Consider the following 24,768-nt stretch of genomic DNA (forward strand, 5'->3'; position numbering starts at 1 on the left):
TGCCTGTCTGATGGTTTGTCGCAGGGCATAGCAGGATTTCTTATAAGCTTCCAGGTTAGAGTTCCGCACCTACCCTTTAGCTCAGTGTGAATGTTGTCTGTAATCCATGGCTTTTGGTTGGGCTATGTATGTACTTTCACTGTGGGGACGACTTTCTCGATGCACTTATTGATAAAGCCAGTGACTGATGTGGTGTATTCCTCAATGCCATTGGAAGAATCCCGGAACATGTTCCAGTCTGTGATAGCAAAACAGTCCTGTAGTTTAGCATCTGCTTCATCTGACTGCTTTTTAATAGACCGAGTCACTGGTGCTTCCTGCTTTAGTTTTTGCTTGTATGCAGGAATCAGGAGGATAGAATTATGGTCAGATTTGCCAAAGGAGGGCGAGGGAAAGGTTTGTACGCGTCTCTGTGTGTGCCCCTCTGGTTGACATATAACATGCTGATAGAAATGAGGTAAAATGGATTAATGTTTCCCTGCATTAAAGTCCCCGGCCACTAGAAGCGCCGCCTCTGGGTGAGCAGTTTCCTGTTTGCTTGTTACCTTATACAGCTGACTGAGTGAGGTCTTAGTGCCAGCATCCATCTGTTGTGGTAAATCAACACAAAAAATAGAGTTGAACACTATCATGAGATACTCCACTTCAGGCGAGCAAAATCTAGAGACTTCCTTAGATTTGTGCACCAGCTAATATTTACTATTATACACAGACCACCCTCATCTTCGGAGTGTGCTGTTCTATCTAGCCGGTGCAGTGTTTATCCCACCAGCTGAATGTTATCCATGTCGTCATTCAGCCACGATTTGGTGAAACATAAGATATTACAGTTTTTGATGTTGGTAGGATATTCGTGATCGTACGTCGTCTAATTTATTGTTCAATGATTGTACGTTGGCAAGTAATACTGATGGTAAGGGCAGATTTCCCACTCGCCGTTGGCTGATCCTTACAGGGCACCTCTCCCTATGTCCTCTATACCTGCATCTCTTTCTCTTTCCAATGACGGGGATTTTGGCCTTGTTGGGTGTCTGAAGTACATCCTGTGCGTCCTGCTCGTTGAAGATGAGGTGAGTGATCGCTGTCCTGATACCCAGAAGCTATTTTTTGCTGTAAGACACGGTGGCAGAATCATGATACACAAAATAAGTTACAAATAACGCAAAAAAACGTAAATAGTTGCCATTTCTTCTGGGGCCATCTTACTGTAGACAATTTCCGATGACATGGTCAGAAATAACCCTGTCATGATCTTGAGGAGTTGTGTTTTCGAAATGCAATCTGCAATTTGACATTTCTACTTGTTCAAAAGTGTTGAGAACAATCTGTGATTTTCTACTTCCCAGTGCTGCTCTTATTAGATAAGTCAAAGTACCAAGACAATTTGAAAGGCGTCTTAGCTGTATAACGAGTTACAACCTCAGGGACTGGAGTATTGTATGAGGTACAGTATTTCTTCAGCTAATTTAGCTGTTCAGGAGTTTTGGCACCCGTCCAGGGAGTTACCAGAGATAACCCTCCTACAGATTGCATCACAGCTCAGCTCTATGAATCAATGAACAGGAAGGAGAAAGACCCGCCTCACAGGAAGAGATATAGTGGCAGAGAGTTAGTTAGATGTCAGTATATTCTATGTGTAATATATATTCCATGTAGATTACCTAAACACATACAGGAGCGTTTGTAGAGGACCTCAGTGTGTTGTTGACTTTGATAAACGCATGAATTTAGACAACATGGCAACCATCTTCCTCACAACAACGTTAGGTATTTTATTGACCACTTTCACTGTTTTAGGGCCAAAGCGGTTGGGAGGGAAATATTGCAATCCCGCAGCATGGCATTAAGATGGTCGTTGATGTATTTCTGAAAGCCCACTGTGTATCTCTCTGTGCAGGACTTTTTTAGCAAATCAGACCCTTTCCTGGAGATCTTCAGGATGAATGATGACGACACGCTACAGCTTGTGCACAGAACAGAGGTAAAACCAGCAGTCGTTTTGTTCAAACGGATCCATCCAATTACTTTAGCTTATTTACATTTCTCTTTCCTGTTTCACTCACAGACTGTTATGAACAACCTTAACCCGGTGTGGAAAACCTTCAAGACTTCCCTGAATTCCCTCTGCAGTGGAGACCATGACCGGCCTCTAAAGGTATAGATGTGCGTGTCTGATTGATTGTATGTATGTATGTGCTTGGCTCTATGTCTTCTTGCCAGCCCAGGGGACCTGATTGAGCACTTTTGCCACAGTAGTGGACTGACTGGCAGGTGAGCAATACTGATTTCAGCCCTGATTAGAGGGGAACAATGTAAAAATGAACTAGCATTGAAGGCAGAGTTGAGAGTTGAGTTTGAGGGCTCTCTAGACGAGTCATTTGTGGCTTGGCCTGATCATACAGGACCAAGACGGGGGACGTCTATTAGACCAGGGGAGTGGAAGGAGAGAGACTCTCAAATGCCCCGCCCCCACCACCTCTTTCCTCCCTCTCGTGTTCTCTTTCAGCCCCCCTCCCTCTGTCTCACATGGTCGGTATCTTCCCCCTTTCCTTTATTGCCTCGTGTGTGTGTGCTTGTTTGTGTGTTTGTGTGTATTATTGCCTTTTCCCCCCTTTCTAACTCCCTGGCATTACTAAATCATTAAACTACAGTTAGTCTAATGAGCACCTGAAGGGCCTGCTCTAAACAAATAAGACTTTCTCATTAAACATTTAGGAACCAACAATGAGCTGCAGCAGTGTCTCATTGTGTTTAGGGGCACTGAGTCTCTCTCTCTCTCTTTCTCTCTCTCCTACCCTCTATTCTTCATTCCCTCCTCTCCAGTCAAGGAGATAGAGAGGGTGGTGCTGAGGTGGGAGGAGGTTAAGCTCTGCCCCACCCTCAGCTCCCTCCCACCTACTTCTTGTCCCAATCCCTCCATGTTACCAATCACACCTCTCCTCTCCATCCCAAGATTTCAATCAGCCCCAGTTGCCACGGTGGTGCTCTTTAGGGGTATGAGTGATGAGGTCACTGTAGGGTTGGATGTGTGTTGGTGGGGCCAACAGCAATTAACTCCAGGGCAGGAAATGACATGGAGCTAAAGAGATCATACACATTTAAATGTTGAAGGCTAAGAAACTGTCTGACCATATTGCTACCAATATTAACTGCACCCACGGTATCAGCAAACCTTTTTGAAATAAATATTCAAATTATACAGAGCCACTGTAATAATAATAGTAGCACATAATAGTAACACCATAATAGTAGCACATCATAGTAGCACCTAATAGTAGCACCATAATAGTAGCACATAAGAGTAGCACATAATAGTAACATCATAATAGTAGCATCATAATAGTAACATCATAATAGTAGCCTCATAATAGTAACATCATAATAGTAGCCTCATAATAGTAACATCATAATAGTAGCCTCATAATAGTAACATCATAATAGTAACATCATAATAGTAGCCTCATAATAGTACATCATAATAGTAACATCATAATAGTAACATCATAATAGTATCATAATAGTAACATCATATAGTAGCCTCATAATAGTAACATCATAATAGTAATATAAGTAGCATCATAATAGTAGCCTCATAATAGTAACATCATAATAGTAGCCTCATAATAGTAACATCATAATAGTAACATCATAATAGTAGCCTCATAATAGTAGCATCATAATAGTAACATCATAATAGTAACATCATAATAGTAGCATCATAATAGTAACATCATAATAGTAGCCTCATAATAGTAACATCATAATAGTAGCCTCATAATAGTAACATCATAATAGTAACATCATAATAGTAGCCTCATAATAGTAGCCTCATAATAGTAGCATCATAATAGTAACATCATAATAGTAACATCATAATAGTAGCCTCATAATAGTAGCATCATAATAGTAACATCATAATAGTAGCATCATAATAGTAACATCATAATAGTAACATCATAATAGTAGCATAATAGTAACATCATAATAGTAACATCATAATAGTAGCATCATAATAGTAACATCATAATAGTAACATCATAATAGTAGCCTCATAATAGTAGCATCATAATAGTAACATCATAATAGTAACATCATAATAGTAGCCTCATAATAGTAACATCATAATAGTAGCCTCATAATAGTAACATCATAATAGTAGCCTCATAATAGTAACATCATAATAGTAGCCTCATAATAGTAACATCATAATAGTAGCCTCATAATAGTAACATCATAATAGTAGCCTCATAATAGTAGCATCATAATAGTAGCCTCATAATAGTAGCATCATAATAGTAACATCATAATAGTAACATCATAATTGTCATGTCTTGTTATGTCTGTTCCTGTCCTTTCTCTTCATTCTCTCTCTCTGCTGGTCTTTTTAGGTTACCTTCTCTGTCTCTCATTCCTCAGCTGTTCTACATCTGCCCTAACTAGCTCTTTCACTCTTCCCCACCTGTTCTCTCTTCCCCCTCTGATTAGGTCTCTATTTCTCTCTCTGTTCCTGCTACTTTCAGTGTCTGATTCTTGTTTGTGTTTTTTGATGCCAGAAGCAAGCTGTCGTCTCGTTTGCTTCCACCTTGTCCTGTCCTGTCGGAGTCTGCCTGGCAGGAGCATCCTGCACTATACTAACGTTCTTTTTGTTCCGCTGACAACGTTGGAAGAGGATTTATGCCATTCCTGTATTTTCATTAAAGAACTCTGTTTTCTGTTAAAACCGCTTTTGGGTCTTCACTCAAGTTCATAACAGAAGAATCAGACCAAGAATGGACCCAGCGGCTCTGGACCCTTTTCACTCCGCCGTCGAGATCCAGGGAGCGATGCTAGGCAGACACGAGGAGGAATTGTCTGCTGCTCAACATGCCGTTGAGACCCTGGCCGTCCAAGTCTCCGACCTCACAAGACGGGTTCACCAACTCCACCTCGATCCACCGCCCACTTCCAGGGTTTCCGAGTCTCCGGAGCCCAGGATCAACAACCCGCCGTGTTACTCTGGGGAGCCCACTGAGTGCCGCTCATTCCTCACTCAGTGTGATGTGGTGTTCTCTCTCCAGCCCAACACTTACTCCAGGAGCGCAGCCCGCATCGCCTACGTCATTTCTCTCCTTACCGGACGGGCGCGTGAGTGGGGCACGGCAGTCTGGGAGGCGAGGGCTGAGTGTATTAACCAGTATCAGGACTTTAAGGAGGAGATGATACGGGTTTTTGACCGTTCTGTTTTTGGCGAGGAGGCTTCCAGGGCCCTGTCTTCCCTATGTCAGGGGAATAGATCCATAACGGATTATTCTATTGAGTTTCGCACTCTCGCTGCCTCTAGTGACTGGAACGAGCCGGCTTTGCTCGCTCGTTTTCTGGAGGGTCTCCACGTCGAGGTTAAGGATGAGATCCTCTCCCGGGAGGTTCCTTCCAGTCTGGACTCCTTAATAGCTCTCGCTATTCGCATAGAGCGACGGTTTGATCTTCGTCGCCGAGCTCGTGGAAAGGAGCTCACGTTCTCCGTTGCTCCCCTCTCCACATCACTGCCACCTGCCGCATCACTGCCACCCTCCTCCGCCGGCTCGGATGCTGAGCCTATGCAGCTGGGGGTATTCGCATCTCGGCCAAGGAGAGGGAACGGAGAATCACCAATCGCCTCTGTCTCTACTGCGGCTCCGCTGGTCATTTTGTCACCTCATGTCCAGTAAAAGCCAGAGCTCATCAGTAAGAGGAGGGCTACTGGTGAGCGCAACTACTCAGGCCTCTCCTTCTGGATCACGCACTACCTTTCCGGTCCATCTCCGCTGGCCCGGTTCATCTGCTTCCTGCAGTGCCTTGATAGACTCTGGGGCGGAGGGCTGTTTTATGGACGAGACCTGGGCTCGGGAACATGACATTCCTCTCAGACAGTTAGGGGAGCCCAGGGCCTTGTTCGCTTTAGATGGTAGTTCTCTCCCCAAGATTCAGCGTGAGACGCTGCCTTTAACCCTCACTGTCTCTGGTAATCATAGCGAAACCATTTCTTTTTTAATTTTTCGTTCACCTTTTACACCTGTTGTTTTGGGTCATCCCTGGCTAGTGCGCCATAACCCTTCTATTAATTGGTCTAGTAACACTATCCTATCCTGGAATGTTTCTTGTCATGTAACCTGTTTAATGTCTGCTATCCCTCCTGTTTCCTCTGTCTCTTCTTCACAGGAGGAGCCTGGCGATTTGACAGGGGTGCCGGAGGAGTATCACGATCTGCGCACGGTGTTCAGTCGTTCCAAGGCCACTTCTCTCCCTCCACACCGGTCGTATGACTGTAGTATTGATCTCCTTCCGGGAACTACTCCCCCCGGGGTAGATTATACTCTCTGTCGGCTCCCGAACGTAAGGCTCTCGAGGATTATTTGTCGGTTTCGCTCGACGCCGGTACCATAGTCTCCTCCTCCTCCCCCCGCCGGAGCGGGGTTTTTTTTTGTTCAGAAGAAGGACGGGTCCCTGCGCCCATGCGTGGATTATCGAGGGCTGAATGACATAACAGTTAAGAATCGTTATCCGCTTCCTCTTATGTCTTCAGCCTTCGAGATCCTGCAGGGAGCCAGGTTTTTCACCAAATTGGACCTTCGTAACGCCTACCATCTCGTGCGCATCAGGGAGGGGGACGAGTGGAAGACGGCGTTTAACACTCCGTTAGGGCACTTTGAATACCGGGTTCTTCCTTTCGGCCTCGTTAACGCTCCAGCTGTCTTTCAGGCACTAGTTAACGATGTCCTGAGAGACATGCTGAACATTTTTGTTTTCGTTTACATGGACGATATCCAGATTTTTTCACCGTCTCTCTCGATTCATGTTCAGCACGTGCGACGCGTCCTCCAGCGCCTTTTGGAGAACTGTCTTTATGTGAAGGCTGAGAAGTGCACTTTTCATGCCGCCTCTGTCCCTTTTCTCGGTTCCGTTATTTCCGCTGAGGGCATTAAGATGGATCCCGCTAAGGTCCAGGCTGTCATTGATTGGCCCGTTCCTAAGTCACGCGTCGAGCTGCAGCGCTTTCTGGGCTTCGCTAATTTCTACCGTCGTTTCATCCGTAATTTCGGTCAGGTGGCAGCTCCTCTCACAGCCCTTACTTCTGTTAAGACGTGCTTTAAGTGGTCCGTTTCCGCCCAGGGAGCTTTTGATCTTCTTAAGAATCGTTTTACATCCGCACCTATTCTTGTTACACCTGACATCTCTAGACAGTTTGTTGTTGAGGTTGACGCGTCAGAGGTGGGCGTGGGAGCCATTCTTTCTCAGCGCTCTCTCTGACGGCAAGGTCCATCCTTGCGCGTTTTTCTCTCATCGCTTATCGCCGTCAGAACGTAACTATGATGTTGGTAATCGCGAACTGCTCGCCATCCGCTTAGCCCTAGGCGAATGGCGACAGTGGTTGGAGGGGGCGACCGTTCCTTTTGTCGTTTGGACTGACCATAGGAACCTTGAGTACATCCGTTCAGCCAAACGACTTAATGCGCGTCAGGCTCGTTGGGCTCTGTTTTTCGCTCGTTTCGAGTTTGTTATTTCTTATCGTCCGGGCTCAAAAACACCAAACCTGATGCTTTATCTCGTCTCTTCAGTTCTTCTGAGGTCTCCACCGACCCCGATGGGATTCTCCCTGAGGGGCGTGTTGTCGGGTTGACTGTCTGGGGAATTGAGAGGCAGGTAAAGCAAGCACTCGCTCACACTCCGTCGCCGCGAGCTTGTCCTAGGAACCTTCTGTTCATTCCCGTTCCTACTCGTCCGGCCGTTCTTCAGTGGGCCCACTCTGCCAAGTTAGCCGGCCACCCCGGCGTTCGGGTACGCTCGCTTCCATTCGCCAGCGTTTCTGGTGGCCCACTCGGGAACGTGACGCGCGTCGATTTGTCGCCGCTTGTTCGGTCTGCGCGCAGACTAAATCTGGGAACTCTCCTCCTGCCGGCCGTCTCAGACCGCTTCCCATTCCCTCTCGACCGTGGTCTCACATCGCTTTAGATTTTATCACCGGACTGCCTTCATCAGCGGGGAGGACAGTTATTCTTACGGTTGTCGATAGATTCTCTAAGGCGGCTCATTTCATTCCTCTCGATAAGCTCCCTTCTGCTAAGGAGACGGCTCAGATCATTATCGAGAATGTTTTCCGAATTCATGGCCTTCCGTCTGACGTCGTTTCCGACAGAGGCCCGCAGTTCACGTCTCAATTTTGGAGGGAGTTTTGCCGTTTGATTGGGGCTTCCGTCAGTCTCTCGTCCGGCTTTCATCCCCAGTCTAACGGTCAAGCCGAACGGGCCAATCAGACTGTTGGTCGCATTTTACGCAGTCTTTCTTTTCGTAACCCTGCGTCTTGGTCAGAACAGCTCCCCTGGAAAGAGTACGCCCACAACTCGCTTCCCTCGTCTGCTACCGGTCTATCCCCTTTTCAGTGTAGCCTCGGGTACCAGCCTCCGCTGTTCTCATCTCAGCTCGCCGAGTCCTGCGTCCCCTCCGCTCAGGCTTTTGTCCAGCGTTGCGAGCGCACCTGGAAGGGGGTCAGGTCGGCACTTTGCCGTAATAGGGCGCAGACTGTGAGGGCCGCTAATAAGCGTAGGACCAAGAGTCCTAGATATTGTTGCGGTCAGAGAGTATGGCTCTCCACTCAGAACCTTCCCCTTAAGACAGCTTCTCGCAAGTTGGCCCCGCGGTTCATTGGTCCGTTCCGTATTTCCCAGGTCATTAATCCTGTCGCAGTGCGACTTCTTCTCCGCGCTATCTTCGTCGCGTTCACCCGGTCTTCCATGTCTCCTGTGTTAAGCCCGTTCTTCGCGCCCCGCTCGTCCCTCCCCCCCATCCTTGTCGAGGGCGCACCCATCTACAGGGTTCGTAAGATTTTGGACATGCGCCCTCGGGGCCGTGGTCATCAGTACCTAGTGGATTGGGAGGGGTACGGTCCTGAGGAGAGGAGTTGGGTTCCCTCTCGGGACGTGCTGGACCGTTCGCTGATCGATGATTTCCTCCGTTGCCGCCAGGTTTCCTCCTCGAGTGCGCCAGGAGGCGCTCGGTGAGTGGGGGGGTACTGTCATGTCTTGTTATGTCTGTTCCTGTCCTTTCTCTTCATTCTCTCTCTCTGCTGGTCTTTTTAGGTTACCTTCTCTGTCTCTCATTCCTCAGCTGTTCTACATCTGCCCTAACTAGCTCTTTCACTCTTCCCCACCTGTTCTCTCTTCCCCCTCTGATTAGGTCTCTATTTCTCTCTCTGTTCCTGCTACTTTCAGTGTCTGATTCTTGTTTGTGTTTTTTGATGCCAGAAGCAAGCTGTCGTCTCGTTTGCTTCCACCTTGTCCTGTCCTGTCGGAGTCTGCCTGGCAGGAGCATCCTGCACTATACTAACGTTCTTTTTGTTCCGCTGACAACGTTGGAAGAGGATTTATGCCATTCCTGTATTTTCATTAAAGAACTCTGTTTTCTGTTAAAACCGCTTTTGGGTCTTCACTCAAGCTCATAACAATAATAGTAGCCTCATAATAGTAACATCATAATAGTAGCATCATAATAGTAGCCTCATAATAGTAGCATCATAATAGTAACATCATAATAGTAGCATCATAATAGTAGCCTCATAATAGTAGCATCATAATAGTAACATCATAATAGTAACATCATAATAGAAGCCTCATAATAGTAGCATCATAATAGTAACATCATAAGAGTAACATCATAATAGTAGCCTCATAATAGTAACATCATAATAGTAGCCTCATAATAGTAACATCATAATAGTAGCCTCATAATAGTAACATCATAATAGTAGCCTCATAATAGTAACATCATAATAGTAATATCATAATAGTAACATCATAATAGTAGCCTCATAATAGTAACATCATAATAGTAGCATCATAATAGTAGCCTCATAATAGTAATATCATAATAGTAACATCATAATAGTAACATCATAATAGTAACATCATAATAGTAACATCATAATAGTAACATCATAATAGTAGCATCATAATAGTAACATCATAATAGTAGCCTCATAATAGTAACATCATAATAGTAATATCACAGTAGTAGCATCATAATAGTAGCCTCATAGTAGTAGCATCATAATAGTAGCCTCATAATAGTAGCATCATAATAGTAACATCATAATAGTAACATCATAATAGTAGCCTCATAATAGTAACATCATAATAGTAACATCATAATAGTAGCCTCATAATAGTAGCATCATAATAGTAACATCATAATAGTAACATCATAATAGTAGCCTCATAATAGTAACATCATAATAGTAGCCTCATAATAGTAACATCATAATAGTAGCCTCATAATAGTAACATCATAATAGTAGCCTCATAATAGTAACATCATAATAGTAGCCTCATAATAGTAGCATCATAATAGTAGCCTCATAATAGTAACATCATAATAGTAACATCATAATAGTAACATCATAATAGTAGCCTCATAATAGTAGCATCATAATAGTAACATCATAATAGTAGCATCATAATAGTAGCCTCATAATAGTAGCATCATAATAGTAACATCATAATAGTAACATCATAATAGTAGCCTCATAATAGTAACATCATAATAGTAGCCTCATAATAGTAGCATCATAATAGTAACATCATAATAGTAACATCATAATAGTACCATCATAATAGTAGCATCATAATAGTAACATCATAATAGTAATATCATAGTAGTAGCATCATAATAGTAGCCTCATAATAGTAGCATCATAATAGCATCATAATAGTAACATCATAAGAGTAACATCATAATAGTAGCCTCATAATAGTAACATCATAATAGTAGCCTCATAATAGTAACATCATAATAGTAGCCTCATAATAGTAACATCATAATAGTAGCCTCATAATAGTAGCATCATAATAGTAGCATCATAATAGTAACATCATAATAGTAACATCATAATAGTAGCCTCATAATAGTAACATCATAATAGTAGCATCATAATAGTAACATCATAATAAGAGCCTCATAATAGTAGCCTCATAATAGTAGCATCATAATAGTAACATCATAATAGTAACATCATAATAGTAGCCTCATAATAGTAACATCATAATAGTAGCATCATAATAGTAACATCATAATAGTAACATCATAATAGTAGCCTCATAATAGTAACATCATAATAGTAGCCTCATAATAGTAGCATCATAATAGTAGCCTCATATTAGTAACATCATAATAGTAGCCTCATAATAGTAGCCTCATAATAGTAGCATCATAATAGTAACATCATAATAGTAACATCATAATAGTAGCCTCATAGTAGTAGCATCATAATCGTAGCCTCATAATAGTAGCATCATAATAGTAACATCATAATAGTAACATCATAATAGTAGTATCATAATAGTAGCCTCATAATAGTAGCATCATAATAGTAACATCATAATAGTAACATCATAATAGTAGCATAATAGTAGCATCATAATAGTAACATCATAATAGTAACATCATAATAGTAGCCTCATAATAGTAACATCATAATAGTAGCCTCATAACAGTAACATCATAATAGTAGCCTCATAATAGTAACATCATAATAGTAGCCTCATAATAGTAACATCATAATAGTAATAGGGGTGTGGGTGGGTGGATGTGTGTTAGGGGTGTGGATGGATATGTGTTAGGGGTGTGGGTGGGTGGATGTGTGTTAGGGGTGTTGGTGGGTGGATGTGTGTTAGGGGTGTGGATGGATATGTGTTAGGGGTGTGGGTGGGTGGATGTGTGTTTTGGGTGTGGATGGATATGTGTTAGGGGTGTGGATGGATATGTGTTAGGGGTGTGGGTGGGTGGATGTGTGTTAGGGGTGTGGATGGATATGTGTTAGGGGTGTGGGTGGGTGGATATGTGTTAGGGGTGTGGATGGATATGTGTTAGGGGTGTGGGTGGGTGGATGTGTGTTAGGGGTGTGGATGGATATGTGTTAGGGGTGTGGGTGGGTGGATGTGTGTTAGGGGTGTTGTTGGGTGGATGTGTGTTAGGGGTGTGGATGGATATGTGTTAGGGGTGTGGGTGGGTGGATGTGTGTTAGGGGTGTGGATGGATATGTGTTAGGGGTGTGGATGGATATGTGTTAGGGGTGTGGGTGGGTGGATGTGTGTTAGGGGTGTTGGTGGGTGGATGTGTGTTAGGGGTGTGGATGGATATGTGTTAGGGGTGTGGGTGGGTGGATATGTGTTAGGGGTGTTGATGGATATGTGTTAGGGGTGTGGATGGATATGTGTTAGGGGTGTGGGTGGGTGGATGTGTGTTAGTGGTGTTGGTGGGTGGATGTGTGTTAGGGGTGTGGATGGATATGTGTTAGGGGTGTGGTTGTGTGGATGTGTGTTTTGGGTGTGGATGGATATGTGTTAGGGGTGTGGATGGATATGTGTTAGGGGTGTGGGTGGGTGGATGTGTGTTAGGGGTGTGGATGGATATGTGTTAGGGGTGTGGGTTGGTGGATATGTGTTAGGGGTGTGGATGGATATGAGTTAGGGGTGTGGGTGGGTGGATGTGTGTTAGGGGTGTTGGTGGGTGGATGTGTGTTAGGGGTGTGGATGGATATGTGTTAGGGGTGTGGGTGGGTGGATATGTGTTAGGGGTGTGGATGGATATGTGTTAGGGGTGTGGATGGATATGTGTTAGGGGTGTGGGTGGGTGGATGTGTGTTAGTGGTGTTGGTGGGTGGATGTGTGTTAGGGGTGTGGATGGATATGTGTTAGGGGTGTGGTTGTGTGGATGTGTGTTTTGGGTGTGGATGGATATGTGTTAGGGGTGTGGATGGGTGGATGTGTGTTAGGGGTGTTGGTGGGTGGATGTGTGTTAGGGGTGTGGATGGATATGTGTTAGGGGTGTGGGTGGGTGGATGGATATTTGTGTTAGGGGTGTGGATGGATATGTGGGTGTGGGTGGGTGATGTGTGTTAGGGGTGTGGATGGATATGTGTTAGGGGGTGTGGATGGATATGTGTTAGGGGTGTGGATGGATATGTGTTAGGGGTGTGGGTGGGTGGATGTGTGTTAGGGGTGTGGATGGATATGTGTTAGGGGTGTGGGTGGGTGGATGTGTGTTAGGGGTGTTGGTGGGTGGATGTGTGTTAGGGATGTGGATGGATATGTGTTAGGGGTGTGGGTGGGTGGATGTGTGTTAGGGGTGTGGATGGATATGTGTTAGGAGTGTGGATGGATATGTGTTAGGGGTGTGGGTGGGTGGATGTGTGTTAGGGGTGTTGGTGGGTGGATGTGTGTTAGGGGTGTGGATGGATATGTGTTAGGGGTGTGGGTGGGTGGATGTGTGTTAGGGGTGTGGATGGATATGTGTTAAGGGTGTGGATGGATATGTGTTAAGGGTGTGGGTGGGTGGATATGTGTTAGGGGTGTGGATGGATATGTGTTAGGGGTGTGGATGGATATGTGTTAGGGGTGTGGGTGGGTGGATGTGTGTTAGTGGTGTTGGTGGGTGGATGTGTGTTAGGGGTGTGGATGGATATGTGTTAGGGGTGTGGTTGTGTGGATGTGTGCTTTGGGTGTGGATGGATATGTGTTAGGGGTGTGGATGGATATGTGTTAGGGGTGTGGGTGGGTGGATGTGTGTTAGGGGTGTGGATGGATATGTGTTAGGGGTGTGGGTTGGTGGATATGTGTTAGGGGTGTGGATGGATATGAGTTAGGGGTGTGGGTGGGTGGATGTGTGTTAGGGGTGTTGGTGGGTGGATGTGTGTTAGGGGTGTGGATGGATATGTGTTAGGGGTGTGGGTGGGTGGATATGTGTTAGGGGTGTGGGTGGGTGGATATGTGTTAGGGGTGTGGATGGATATGTGTTAGGGGTGTGGATGGATATGTGTTAGGGGTGTGGGTGGGTGGATGTGTGTTAGTGGTGTTGATGGGTGGATGTGTGTTAGGGGTGTGGATGGATATGTGTTAGGGGTGTGGTTGTGTGGATGTGTGTTTTGGGTGTGGATGGATATGTGTTAGGGGTGTGGATGGATATGTGTTAGGGGTGTGGGTGGGTGGATGTGTGTTAGGGGTGTGGATGGATATGTGTTAGGGGTGTGGGTTGGTGGATATGTGTTAGGGGTGTGGATGGATATGAGTTAGGGGTGTGGGTGGGTGGATGTGTGTTAGGGGTGTTGGTGGGTGGATGTGTGTTAGGGGTGTGGATGGATATGTGTTAGGGGTGTGGGTGGGTGGATGTGTGTTAGGGGTGTTGGTGGGTGGATGTGTGTTAGTGGTGTGGATGGATATGTGTTAGGGGTGTGGGTGGGTGGATATGTGTTAGGGGTGTGGATGGATATGTGTTAGGGGTGTGGATGGATATGTGTTAGGGGTGTGGGTGGGTGGATGTGTGTTAGTGGTGTTGGTGGGTGGATGTGTGTTAGGGGTGTGGATGGATATGTGTTAGGGGTGTGGTTGTGTGGATGTGTGTTTTGGGTGTGGATGGATATGTGTTAGGGGTGTGGATGGATATGTGTTAGGGGTGTGGGTGGGTGGATGTGTGTTAGGGGTGTGGATGGATATGTGTTAGGGGTGTGGGTTGGTGGATATGTGTTAGGGGTGTGGATGGATATGAGTTAGGGGTGTGGGTGGGTGGATGTGTGTTAGGGGTGTTGGTGGGTGGATGTGTGTTAGGGGTGTGGATGGATATGTGTTAGGGGTGTGGGTGGGTGGATGTGTGTTAGGGGTGTGGATGGATATGTGTTAAGGGTGTGGATGGATATGTGTTAGGGGTGTGGGTGGGTGGATGTGTGTTAGGGGTGTTGGTGGGTGGATGTGTGTTAGGGGTGTGGATGGATATGTGTTAGGGGTGTGGGTGGGTGGATGTGTGTTAGGGGTGTGGATGGATATGTGTTAAGGGTATGGATGGATATGTGTTAAGGGTGTGGGTGCGTGGATGTGTGTTAGGGGTGTGGATGGATATATTTAAATAAATACAAATACTCATCAACCTACACGCAATACCCCATATTGACAAAGCGAAAACAGTTTCTTAGAAATGTTGCAAGTTTATTAAAAGTAAAAAACAGAAATACCTTATTTACATAAGAATTAGGACCCTTTGCTATGAGACTCGAAATTGAGCTTAGGTGCATCCTGTTTTCATTCATCATCCTTGAGATGTTTCTACAACTTCATTGATTGGACATGATTTTGAAAGGCGCACACTTGTGTCCCACAGTTGACAGTGTATGTCAGAGCAAAAAACAAGCCATGAGGTCAAAGGAATTGTCCATAGAGCTCCGAGACAGGATTGTGTCAAGGCACAGATCTGGGGAAGTTTACCAAAAAATGTCTGCAGCATTGAAGGTCCCCAAGAACACAGTGTCCTCCATCATTCCTCAACCACCGAGACTCTTCCTAGAGCTGGACACCAGGCCAAACTGATCAATCGGGGGAGAAAGGCCTTGTTCAGGGAGGTAACCAAGAACCCGATGGTGACTCTGACAGAGCTCCAGAGTTCCTCTGTAGAGATGGGAGAACCTTCCAGAAGGACAACCATCTCTGCAGCACTCCACCAATCAGGCCTTTATGGTAGAGTGGCAAGACGGAAGCCACTCCACAGTAAAAGGCATATAAAAGCCCGCTTGGAGTTTGCCAAAAGGCATCTAAAGACTCTCAGACCATGAGAAACAAGATTCTCTGGTCTGATGAAACCAAGATTGAACTCTTTAGCCTGAATGCCAAGTGTCACATCTGGAGGAAACCTGGCACCATCCCTACGGTGAAGCATGGTGGTGGCAGCATTATGCTGTGGGGAGGTTTTTCAGCAACAGGGACTGGGAGACTACTCAGGATCGAGGGAAAGATGAATGGAGCACAGAGAGATCCTTGATGAAAACCTGCTCAAGAGCTCTCAGGACCTCAGACTGGGGTGAAGGTTCACCTTTCAACGGGACAACGACCCGGACAACGATTTACAAACATACCTCCTGCCCATCACTGGCAGCTAAAATCAAATCAAACGCTGTGCATGTAATTCAACACTCTCTCTCCTCCTCAACTGACGATACTGTCTGCATGCACAAGAGTATCTAGCGACCTGCCTAGCATATCTTTGCTCAGTGGCGCACCTTGGAAGAAACCACTTACTAAGGAGAAAAGGGAGGGGGTTTGAGAGGGTACTTTTTGCCTGGTCCAGTTAGTGTTCCCCCTCTGCAAAATACCGCTGACAGATCTTTTTATAAGAAATTATGATGAAACGTGTGCTTAAAAATTAAGTGTAATAATTAATTTAAAAATGTATAATGTTAAACAAAATAAACATATACACACAAATTCAATGTTCTCTCTCTCTGTCTTATGTCAAAAGCCTTTCACATCCTCAATTCTATATTTCATGAGACTATTAAAACTCCAGTAATGTCGCCTTACTGATTTATTAATGGAGAAGCATCACAGGGGAGTCTGCTGTAGTTCTGAAACTGGTCCCAGTGAGTGGTAACGAGTGTGAACACCAGGGGAAGAGCTTTCAACCATACCAGAATCTACATGACACCACATAGTTGATCACATTCAGTCTGGAGATCTTGTTCAACTGCAGCATTCACAGATGGGTTAGGTGATACGTACATATTGACACCGTAGTATTTAATCATTAACTGAAGTCACCTTTTCTAACCTCTCTCTCTCTCTCTCTCTCTCTCTCTCTCTCTATCAGTGCACAGTGTGGGACTGGGACTCCAATGGGAAGCACGACTATATTGGTGAATATCATGCCACATTCAAAGAGATGAGAGGGGCAATGGATGGGAGACAGGTAGGCTGTACAGGTGTTGTGCCAGTTTAAAAGTGGGGTTGGCTGTTTTGTTTTAGATAGCTTTGGTTGTTTTTCTTTTAGATAGCGAAGGCATCAATCAGGTTTGTAAAATGATAATTTCTAGATGCCTGTCACGGATTCCCCCAGTACTGCTGCTACTTCCTGCACCAGTTCTGGAGTTCTACATCACCGGCCTTCTCGGCTTCACTGAACTGTCTAATTACGCACTCCTGGATACCATTTTCCCTGATTAATAATTGTATACTGTATATGTGCCCTCTGTTCCCCATTGTCCTGGTCGATTATTGTTACCATGTCTGTTGGTCCTGTGAGTACCTGTGTTTTGGCGTTCATGCTGCGTGTTTTATGCAATTGTTATTACGGATCCCGTGCAGTGTAATTACTGGTCTCATCCCGTGCAGTGTAATTACTGGTCTCATCCCGTGCAATGTAATTACTGGTCTCATCCCGTGCAGTGTAATTACTGGTCTCATCCCGTGCAGTGTAATTACTGGTCTCATCCCGTGCAGTGTAATTACTGGTCTCATCCCGTGCAGTGTAATTACTGGTCTCATCCCGTGCAGTGTAATTACTGGTCTCATCCCGTGCAGTGTAATTACTGGTCTCATCCCGTGCAGTGTAATTACTGGTCTCATCCCGTGCAGTGTAATTACTGGTCTCATCCCGTGCAGTGTAATTACTGGTCTCATCCCGTGCAGTGTAATTACTGGTCTCATCCCGTGCAGTGTAATTACTGGTCTCATCCCGTGCATTGTTATTCTGGGTCTCGTCCTTTGTATTTATTCGAGGTTTAACCTCGTTCTTTTGTTTGGGTTACATCCCTGTGTGTTTGTATATGTGTTTGGTTTGGGCTTCGTTCTGCCTTTCATGGCATGTTGTGTAATTTGGGTGGAGTATTAAACCCCCTATTACGTGTTCCTGCGCTTGTCTCCAATCATTTATACAATGTGAAACATGATCATTATTATATACCTAAGACTTCTCAGACTGTAGGAATCACACTCTGATATGATTCTGTACTCACTGCAATGTATAAGTGGGTTAGAGAGGCAGAGCTCATGTGGGTTGCCGACTGGAGATTTGTTTTCATCCAACTCCTCTGAAGGTTTATCTAGCTTCCTCTCTCTGGGGGATGTGACCAGAGGGTAGAGTCCTCTCTCTGGGGGATGTGACCAGAGGGTAGAGTCCTCTCTCTGGGGGATGTGACCAGAGGGTAGCGTCCTCTCTCTGGGGGATGTGACCAGAGGGTAGCATCCTCTCTCTGGGGGATGTGACCAGAGGGTAGAGTCCTCTCTCTGGGGGATGTGACCAGAGGGTAGCGTCCTCTCTCTGGGGGATGTGACCAGAGGGTAGCGTCCTCTCTCTGGGGGATGTGACCAGAGGGTAGCGTCCTCTCTCTGGGGGATGTGACCAGAGGGTAGCGTCCTCTCTCTGGGGGATGTGACCAGAGGGTAGCGTCCTCTCTCTGGGGGACATGACCAAATGCAGTGGCATGGGGCCATTTGGGGTTCAGGACATTTTTCTCCTCCCGGAGGAGATACTTACTTCTCTCATTGGGTGCTGAGGATATTTCAGCGCTCCACAGGGAAGAGTAGGACAGAAGCCTTTAGGAAAAACCAAACAAATGACAATGGATCTCTCTCAGCTAGGAGCCTCCCCATCATCCGGTAGCCACCGTCTCCTCTGTCTCTCTCTCTGTACCAGTGTAATTCAGAAATCAGCACTCTCTCCTTCACTGTATGGAGGACAAGGGTGTGAGAGAGTGAAAGTTCTGTCCTGCCTGGTGTGTTTGGGAAAGAATCCTTGCCGTTTCCTTCCAGCTCAGAATGCTTGGTAATGGATCCATTGAGCCATGGTTAGTGCTATTCGGCATCCTTGTGACATCCCTACCTTAACCTTAACCACTACCCTCACCCTAACCTTAACCATAACCCTTACCTTACTTCTTATGGCTGCAGGGTCAGTATTGAGTAGCTTGGATGAATGTTGCCCAGAGGTGCCTAGAGTAAATGGCCTGCTCCTCAGTCCCAGTTGCTAATATATGCATATTATTATTAGCATTGGATAGAAAACACTCTGAAGTTTCTAAAACTGTTTGAATGATGTCTGTGAGTATAACAGAACTCATATGGCAGGCAAAAACCTGAGATGAAATCCAAACTCTACACACAAAGGAATTCTCCAGTTGGAGAACTCTCCACAACACCCTAAAGATTGATTCTATACTTAGTTGACAAGTTTCTTCGACCTGTAATATAACTTTTTGAAGTTTTCATCCGACATTCGGATGGATCTGCACGAGCGTTTTGTATACCTAAGCCCTAACGAAAGTAGCTACTTGGACATAAATAATGGACATTATCGAACAAATCAAGCATTTATTGTGGAACTAGGATTCCTGGGAGTGCATTCTGATGAAGATCATCAAAGGTAAGGGAATATTTATAATGTGATTTCTGGTTTCTGTTGACTCCAACCTGGCGGATAATTGTATTTATTTTCTGGGCGCCGTCTCAGATTATTGCATGATTTGCTTTTTCCGTAAAGTTTTTTTGAAATCTGACACAGCGGTTGCATTAAGGAAAGGTATATCTATAATTCCATGTGTATAACTTGTATTTTCATCTACATTTATGATGAGTATTTCTGTAAAATGATAACGGGACTGCAGCCCTGAAAGGTCAAAGGGTACTTAACCTTGATTTCAATTGAAGGCACTTTGATATAGACAGATTTAATTTTTACTCTTTTAATAGAGATCAGCCTTCATCACCACTTAAAGAGACAGTTTGAGGAGACTGTTTTAAGACATTTTAAGTTTTTACCTAATGTCCAGAGTTTTGCAAACCGAACAGCTTCCCTTGGAACAAGAACAAGAAAGAATGCATTTAATTAGTCGACGTTCATAGTGAGGATGACAGGTGACAACCCGTACTGCCGTACAACACTGGACGCCTCTCCTTCATCACGCCGACTGGCCTAGGCAGACAGCTGTGTCTTCATTAGCACACAAAAGGAGCTCCAGGCTGAGGCTTCTAGGCTAATTATATTACAATGTGGCTCACTTCGTAGTCTAAATAAACCCTACGGTGCTCGGGCCTCAAATGCAGCAAGCTTTTAAAGGCTGGTCACACCACTAATTGGCTCCTTTATGGAATTTAAGAAGACTGCAGGACCTGCTGGCATTAAACCCGTTACAGTACGGCCCATTTCATTAGACTCCAATGCCACATATGCTGTAGGATACACAGGGGCTTTTGACTCCTACTGAAATTGGTGATTTGGCTGATGGAGATATCTATTTTTCTTTAATCCATTATCTGCTAATCATTCATGGAGCTACAACTAGTTGGGTATCCACTTTTATGATAATGGTTATATAATCGGTTTTGTGAGCTAAAGAGAACGACAGAGAACAGCACGGACAGCCTGTCCCTGAGACGATAAGGTGACTGATGTTTCGTTTTTCTCTCCCATGACCCTTAGAGGAAAAGTGGTGGATTTTAACACAGGAGTTGTTTTCTGTTTTTGAGCAGCAGATTGAAATGACTAGGCTAATCTGTACAGGCATGAATGGATAACACTCCCCTCATTAGTGACGAACAAATGATCCAGAAACCAAACCTCGTCAGGCTGTTGTTGCTTGGATTTGCTAATTATTCTCCCTAACACGCTCCACAGTTCCATTTCCTTGCATCTTCTCATTGCTGTGGATCATATTGCTTTCTTTCACTCCATTGTCTGGCCTCCACTACCATTGCTCCATGTTATCCAATGGGATGACATAGTCTATCAATCCTGTCATTTTTTTAATGATTCTTTTCATCTCTGTTTAGCATAGTCAGTCTCCTGCCACCAAGTCACATACTGTAGGGATGATACTGTACTTATTGTGATAGTGTTTTTTATATTTGATCAACGCCAGGTCCAATGGGAGTGTATAAACCCCAAGTATCAGATCAAGAAGAAGAATTACAAGAACTCTGGTATCGTCATTCTCAATCAGTGCAAGGTGATTCACGACTCTCTCTCATTCACACACTCATGCCATCCTTCCTCCGCCCACCACTTTCTCTAACCTGATGTCTAAGTCTCATTGGCAAACGGTTCCAGAACATTTATCATCCTGTTGCTGTTATGGATGTGAAAGACGGTTGTGATCAGATGGAATCTGACTAATATGTCATTTCTTCCATCTGCTGAACCCCCGAATGGCCTTAAAATTAATGTCATTTTGGGGACAACTATGTCTGCATGGAGACACTGTGGAATAGCTAATGTTGTTTTTAAATGCAGACATATTCCCATTAAATAAGTGCTGGCCTTTCTCAGTGTCTTTATTGGCAGATTGCTACTTACCAAGATGATTGGGGCGGCAGGGTGTTGGACTAGTAACCAAAAGGTTGCAAGTTCGAATCCCCGAGCTGACAAGGTACAAATCTGTCATTCTGCCCCTGAACAGGCAGTTAACCCACTGTTCCTAGGCCGTCATTGAAAATAAGAATTTGTTCTTAACTGACTTGCCTAGTAAAATAAAGGTCAAATTAAAAAAAAAAAAAATTGAGAAGATAGTCGAGTGACCGGTCCAACAAAGGAAATAAACTCAGGACTCTATCTTTCAAAGGTAATTAGTAAAAATCCAAATAACTTCACAGATCTTCATTGTAAAGGGTTTCAACACTGTTTCCCTGCTTGTTCAATGATCCCAAAAAATGAATGAACATGCACCTGTGGAATGGTCATTGAGAAACTAACAGCTTACAGATGGTGGGTAATTAAGGTCACAGTTATGAAAACTTAGGACATTAAAGAGGCCTTTCTACTGTCTCTGAAAAACACCAAAATAAAGATGTCCAGGGTCCCTGCTCATCTGTGTGAACCTACCTTAGGCATGCTGCAAGGAGGCATGAGGACTGCAGATGTGGCCAGGGCAATAAATTGCAATGTCCATACTGTGAGATGCCTAAAACAGCACTACAGGAAGACAGGATGGACAGCTGATCGTCCTCGCAGTGGCAGACCACATGTAACAACACCTGCACAGGATTGGTACATCCGAACATCACACATGTCATGCTTGAGAGACGAAGCAGGAACGGGGAGTAAAACTTTTAATAAATAACGGACATGGAACGAGACAGGAACAGCGTCATAAAACTAATACTAAGGACAAAAAACAATACAATTCAGTAGCGGGGAACAGAGTTGGGGAACTGACAAATATAGGGGAGGAAATTAACAGGTGAGAAGTGAGTCCAGGTGAGTCCAATAATGCTGTTGCTCGTGAGGAGGGAAGGCAGGTGTGCGTGATGGATGGCAGGAGTGCATGATGCAGGGCAACCTGGCGCCCTCAAGCGCCAGGGGGAGGGAAGAGCAGGAGTAGACGTGACAGTACCCCCAAAGGCGTCCCACCTGGGCTAACCGGCCGAGACGTGGGCGCTGGGCAAGCCGGTTGGGGCGTGGAATCCCGACAAACCGGCAGGAGCGTGAGAGCCTGGCGACCCAGCTGAGGCATGGAAGCCCGAGGATCTGGCTGAGGCAAGACGCCTGTCAATCCCGCTGCAGAGAGGGAGCCCAAAAATCCGGTGGAGTGTGATGTGGGATGGGAAGCCACCGAGCCAACTGAGGCAAGGAAGCCTCCCGAGCCAGCCAGGGCGTGAAAGCCCGACGGGCCGGCTTAGGCACCCCCGGTTCCATCTGCCGCAGAATCCACCCCGACGTCACCAACAAAACAAAACCAAAAACTCCTGGACCGGCTGGGCAAACAAGAACTGGAACGATCTGGCTGAGGCCCGATGTGGGATGGGCGTCTTCCAAGCCAACCGGGGAAAGGAAACCTCTCGAGTCAGCTAGGGCAAGGAAACCTCTCGAGTCAGCTAGGGCAAGGAAACCTCTCGAGTCAGCTAGGGCAAGGAAACCTCTCGAGTCAGCTAGGGCAAGGAAACCTCTCGAGTCAGCTAGGGCAAGGAAACCTCTCGTTCAGCTAGGGAAAGGAAACCTCTCGAGTCAGCTAGGGCAAGGAAACCTCTCGAGTCAGCTAGGGAAAGGAAACCTCTCGAGTCAGCTAGGGAAAGGAAACCTCTCGAGTCAGCTAGGGAAAGGAAACCTCTCGAGTCAGCTAGGGAAAGGAAACCTCTCGAGTCAGCTAGGGCAAGGAAACCTCTCAAGCCAGCTAGGGCAAGGAAACCTCTCGAGTCAGCTAGGGAAAGGAAACCTCTCGAGTCTGTCAGGATCCGGTTTCGAACCTGGGTCTCCGGAGTGAGAAACAGTCACTTAACCAACAGCGAATAGTCAGCAGAACCCAGAAGATGAGGCAGACACAGCAGTCTAAGACGGAGTATTTAATAAAGAAAAAATCCTTAAATACAAAAAATGGCAAATCCAAAAGGTGGTAGGTAAAGCACAAAAAGGCATCAAAAGAAACTCACAAAAAATAAACAAAAACAAAAAAACAGAATACCACAGCTCACCCGGGACAAGAGCACACAGAACACTAGGGCAGGGTGCTAACATACAAACACAGAGCACAGAACAGGGAAACTAAGGGTTTAAATACAATTAGAGGAAACGAGCACAGGTGCAAATAATTAATGGGGATCAAGGGAAAAACATAAGGACAAAAAGCACAATGGGGGCATCTAGTGACCAACAACCGGAACAACCCTGGCCAAATCCTGACAGAGTCAGCTAGGGAAAGGAAACCTCTCGAGTCAGCTAGGGAAAGGAAACCTCTCGAGTCAGCTAGGAAAGGAAACCTCTCGAGTCAGCTAGGGCAAGGAAACCTCTCAAGCCAGCTAGGGCAAGGAAACCTCTCGAGTCAGCTAGGGAAAGGAAACCACTCGAGTCAGCTAGGGAAAGGAAACCTCGAGTCAGCTAGGGCAAGGAAACCTCTCAAGCCAGCTAGGGAAAGGAAACCTCTCGAGTCAGCTAGGGAAAGGAAACCTCTCGAGTCTGTCAGGATCCGGTTTCGAACCTGGGTCTCCGGAGTGAGAAACAGTCACTTAACCAACTGAGCCACGAATAGTCAGCAGAACCCAGAAGATGAGGCAGACACAGCAGTACTTAAGACGGAGTATTTAATAAAGAAAAAATCCTTAATTACAAAAAATGGCAAATCCAAAAGGTGGTAGGTAAAGCACAAAAAGGCATCAAAGAAACTCACAAAAAATAAACAAAAACAAAAAAACAGAATACCAAAAGCTCACCCGGAATCGACAAGAGCACACAGAACACTAGGGCAGGGTGCTAACATACAAACACAGAGCACAGAACTGAGGGAAACTAAGGGTTTAAATACAATTAGAGGAAACGAGGCACAGGTGCAAATAATTAATGGGGATCAAGGGAAAAACATAAGGACAAAAAGCACAATGGGGGCATCTAGTGACCAACAAGAACAACCCTGGCCAAATCCTGACAGAGTCAGCTAGGGAAAGGAAACCTCTCGAGTCAGCTAGGGAAAGGAAACCTCTCGAGTCAGCTAGGGAAAGGAAACCTCTCGAGTCAGCTAGGGCAAGGAAACCTCTCAAGCCAGCTAGGGCAAGGAAACCTCTCGAGTCAGCTAGGGAAAGGAAACCACTCGAGTCAGCTAGGGAAAGGAAACCTCTCGAGTCAGCTAGGGCAAGGAAACCTCTCGAGTCAGCTAGGGAAAGGAAACCTCTCGAGCCAGCTAGGGAAAGGAAACCTCTCGAGCCAGCTAGGGAAAGGAAACCTCTCGAGCCAGCTAGGGAAAGGAACCCTCTCGAGTCAGCTAGGGCGTGGAAGCACGACAAGCTGGCTAGGCACCTCCGGTTCCATCGGTGGCGACACAGAGCCGATGTCTCCATACCAACCGGAATGCCAGTACTCCCCAATGCTTCGTATGTTGGCTGCTGCATTTTGTCACATGAGTTGACGCTGGAGAGAGGAAGCAGGTACCGGGCGTAAAACATTTAATAAATAACGGACATGGAACGAGACAGGAACAGCGTCAGAAAACAATACAATGCAGCAGGGAACAGAGTTGGGGAACTG

General features: G+C 45.5%; 1 protein-coding gene across 2 annotated transcripts in view; it reads left to right on the forward strand.

Annotated features, from left to right (window-relative positions):
• cpne4a (copine IVa) overlaps nucleotides 1–24,768 on the forward strand; it is a 103,289-nt gene that overhangs the window by 57,362 nt on the left and 21,159 nt on the right. The window contains exons 6-9 of one of the 2 annotated variants that reach the window (XM_064946623.1): nucleotides 1,898–1,981; nucleotides 2,066–2,155; nucleotides 16,636–16,734; nucleotides 20,681–20,767. In XM_064946623.1, coding sequence (XP_064802695.1) covers nucleotides 1,898–1,981; nucleotides 2,066–2,155; nucleotides 16,636–16,734; nucleotides 20,681–20,767 — 360 coding nt within the window. The remainder of the gene's footprint in view (nucleotides 1–1,897; nucleotides 1,982–2,065; nucleotides 2,156–16,635; nucleotides 16,735–20,680; nucleotides 20,768–24,768) is intronic. The other variant, XM_064946624.1, reaches the window with a different exon arrangement.

Source organism: Oncorhynchus masou, chromosome 29, assembly GCF_036934945.1.
Source record: "Oncorhynchus masou masou isolate Uvic2021 chromosome 29, UVic_Omas_1.1, whole genome shotgun sequence".
NCBI classification, from domain to species: domain Eukaryota; kingdom Metazoa; phylum Chordata; class Actinopteri; order Salmoniformes; family Salmonidae; genus Oncorhynchus; species Oncorhynchus masou.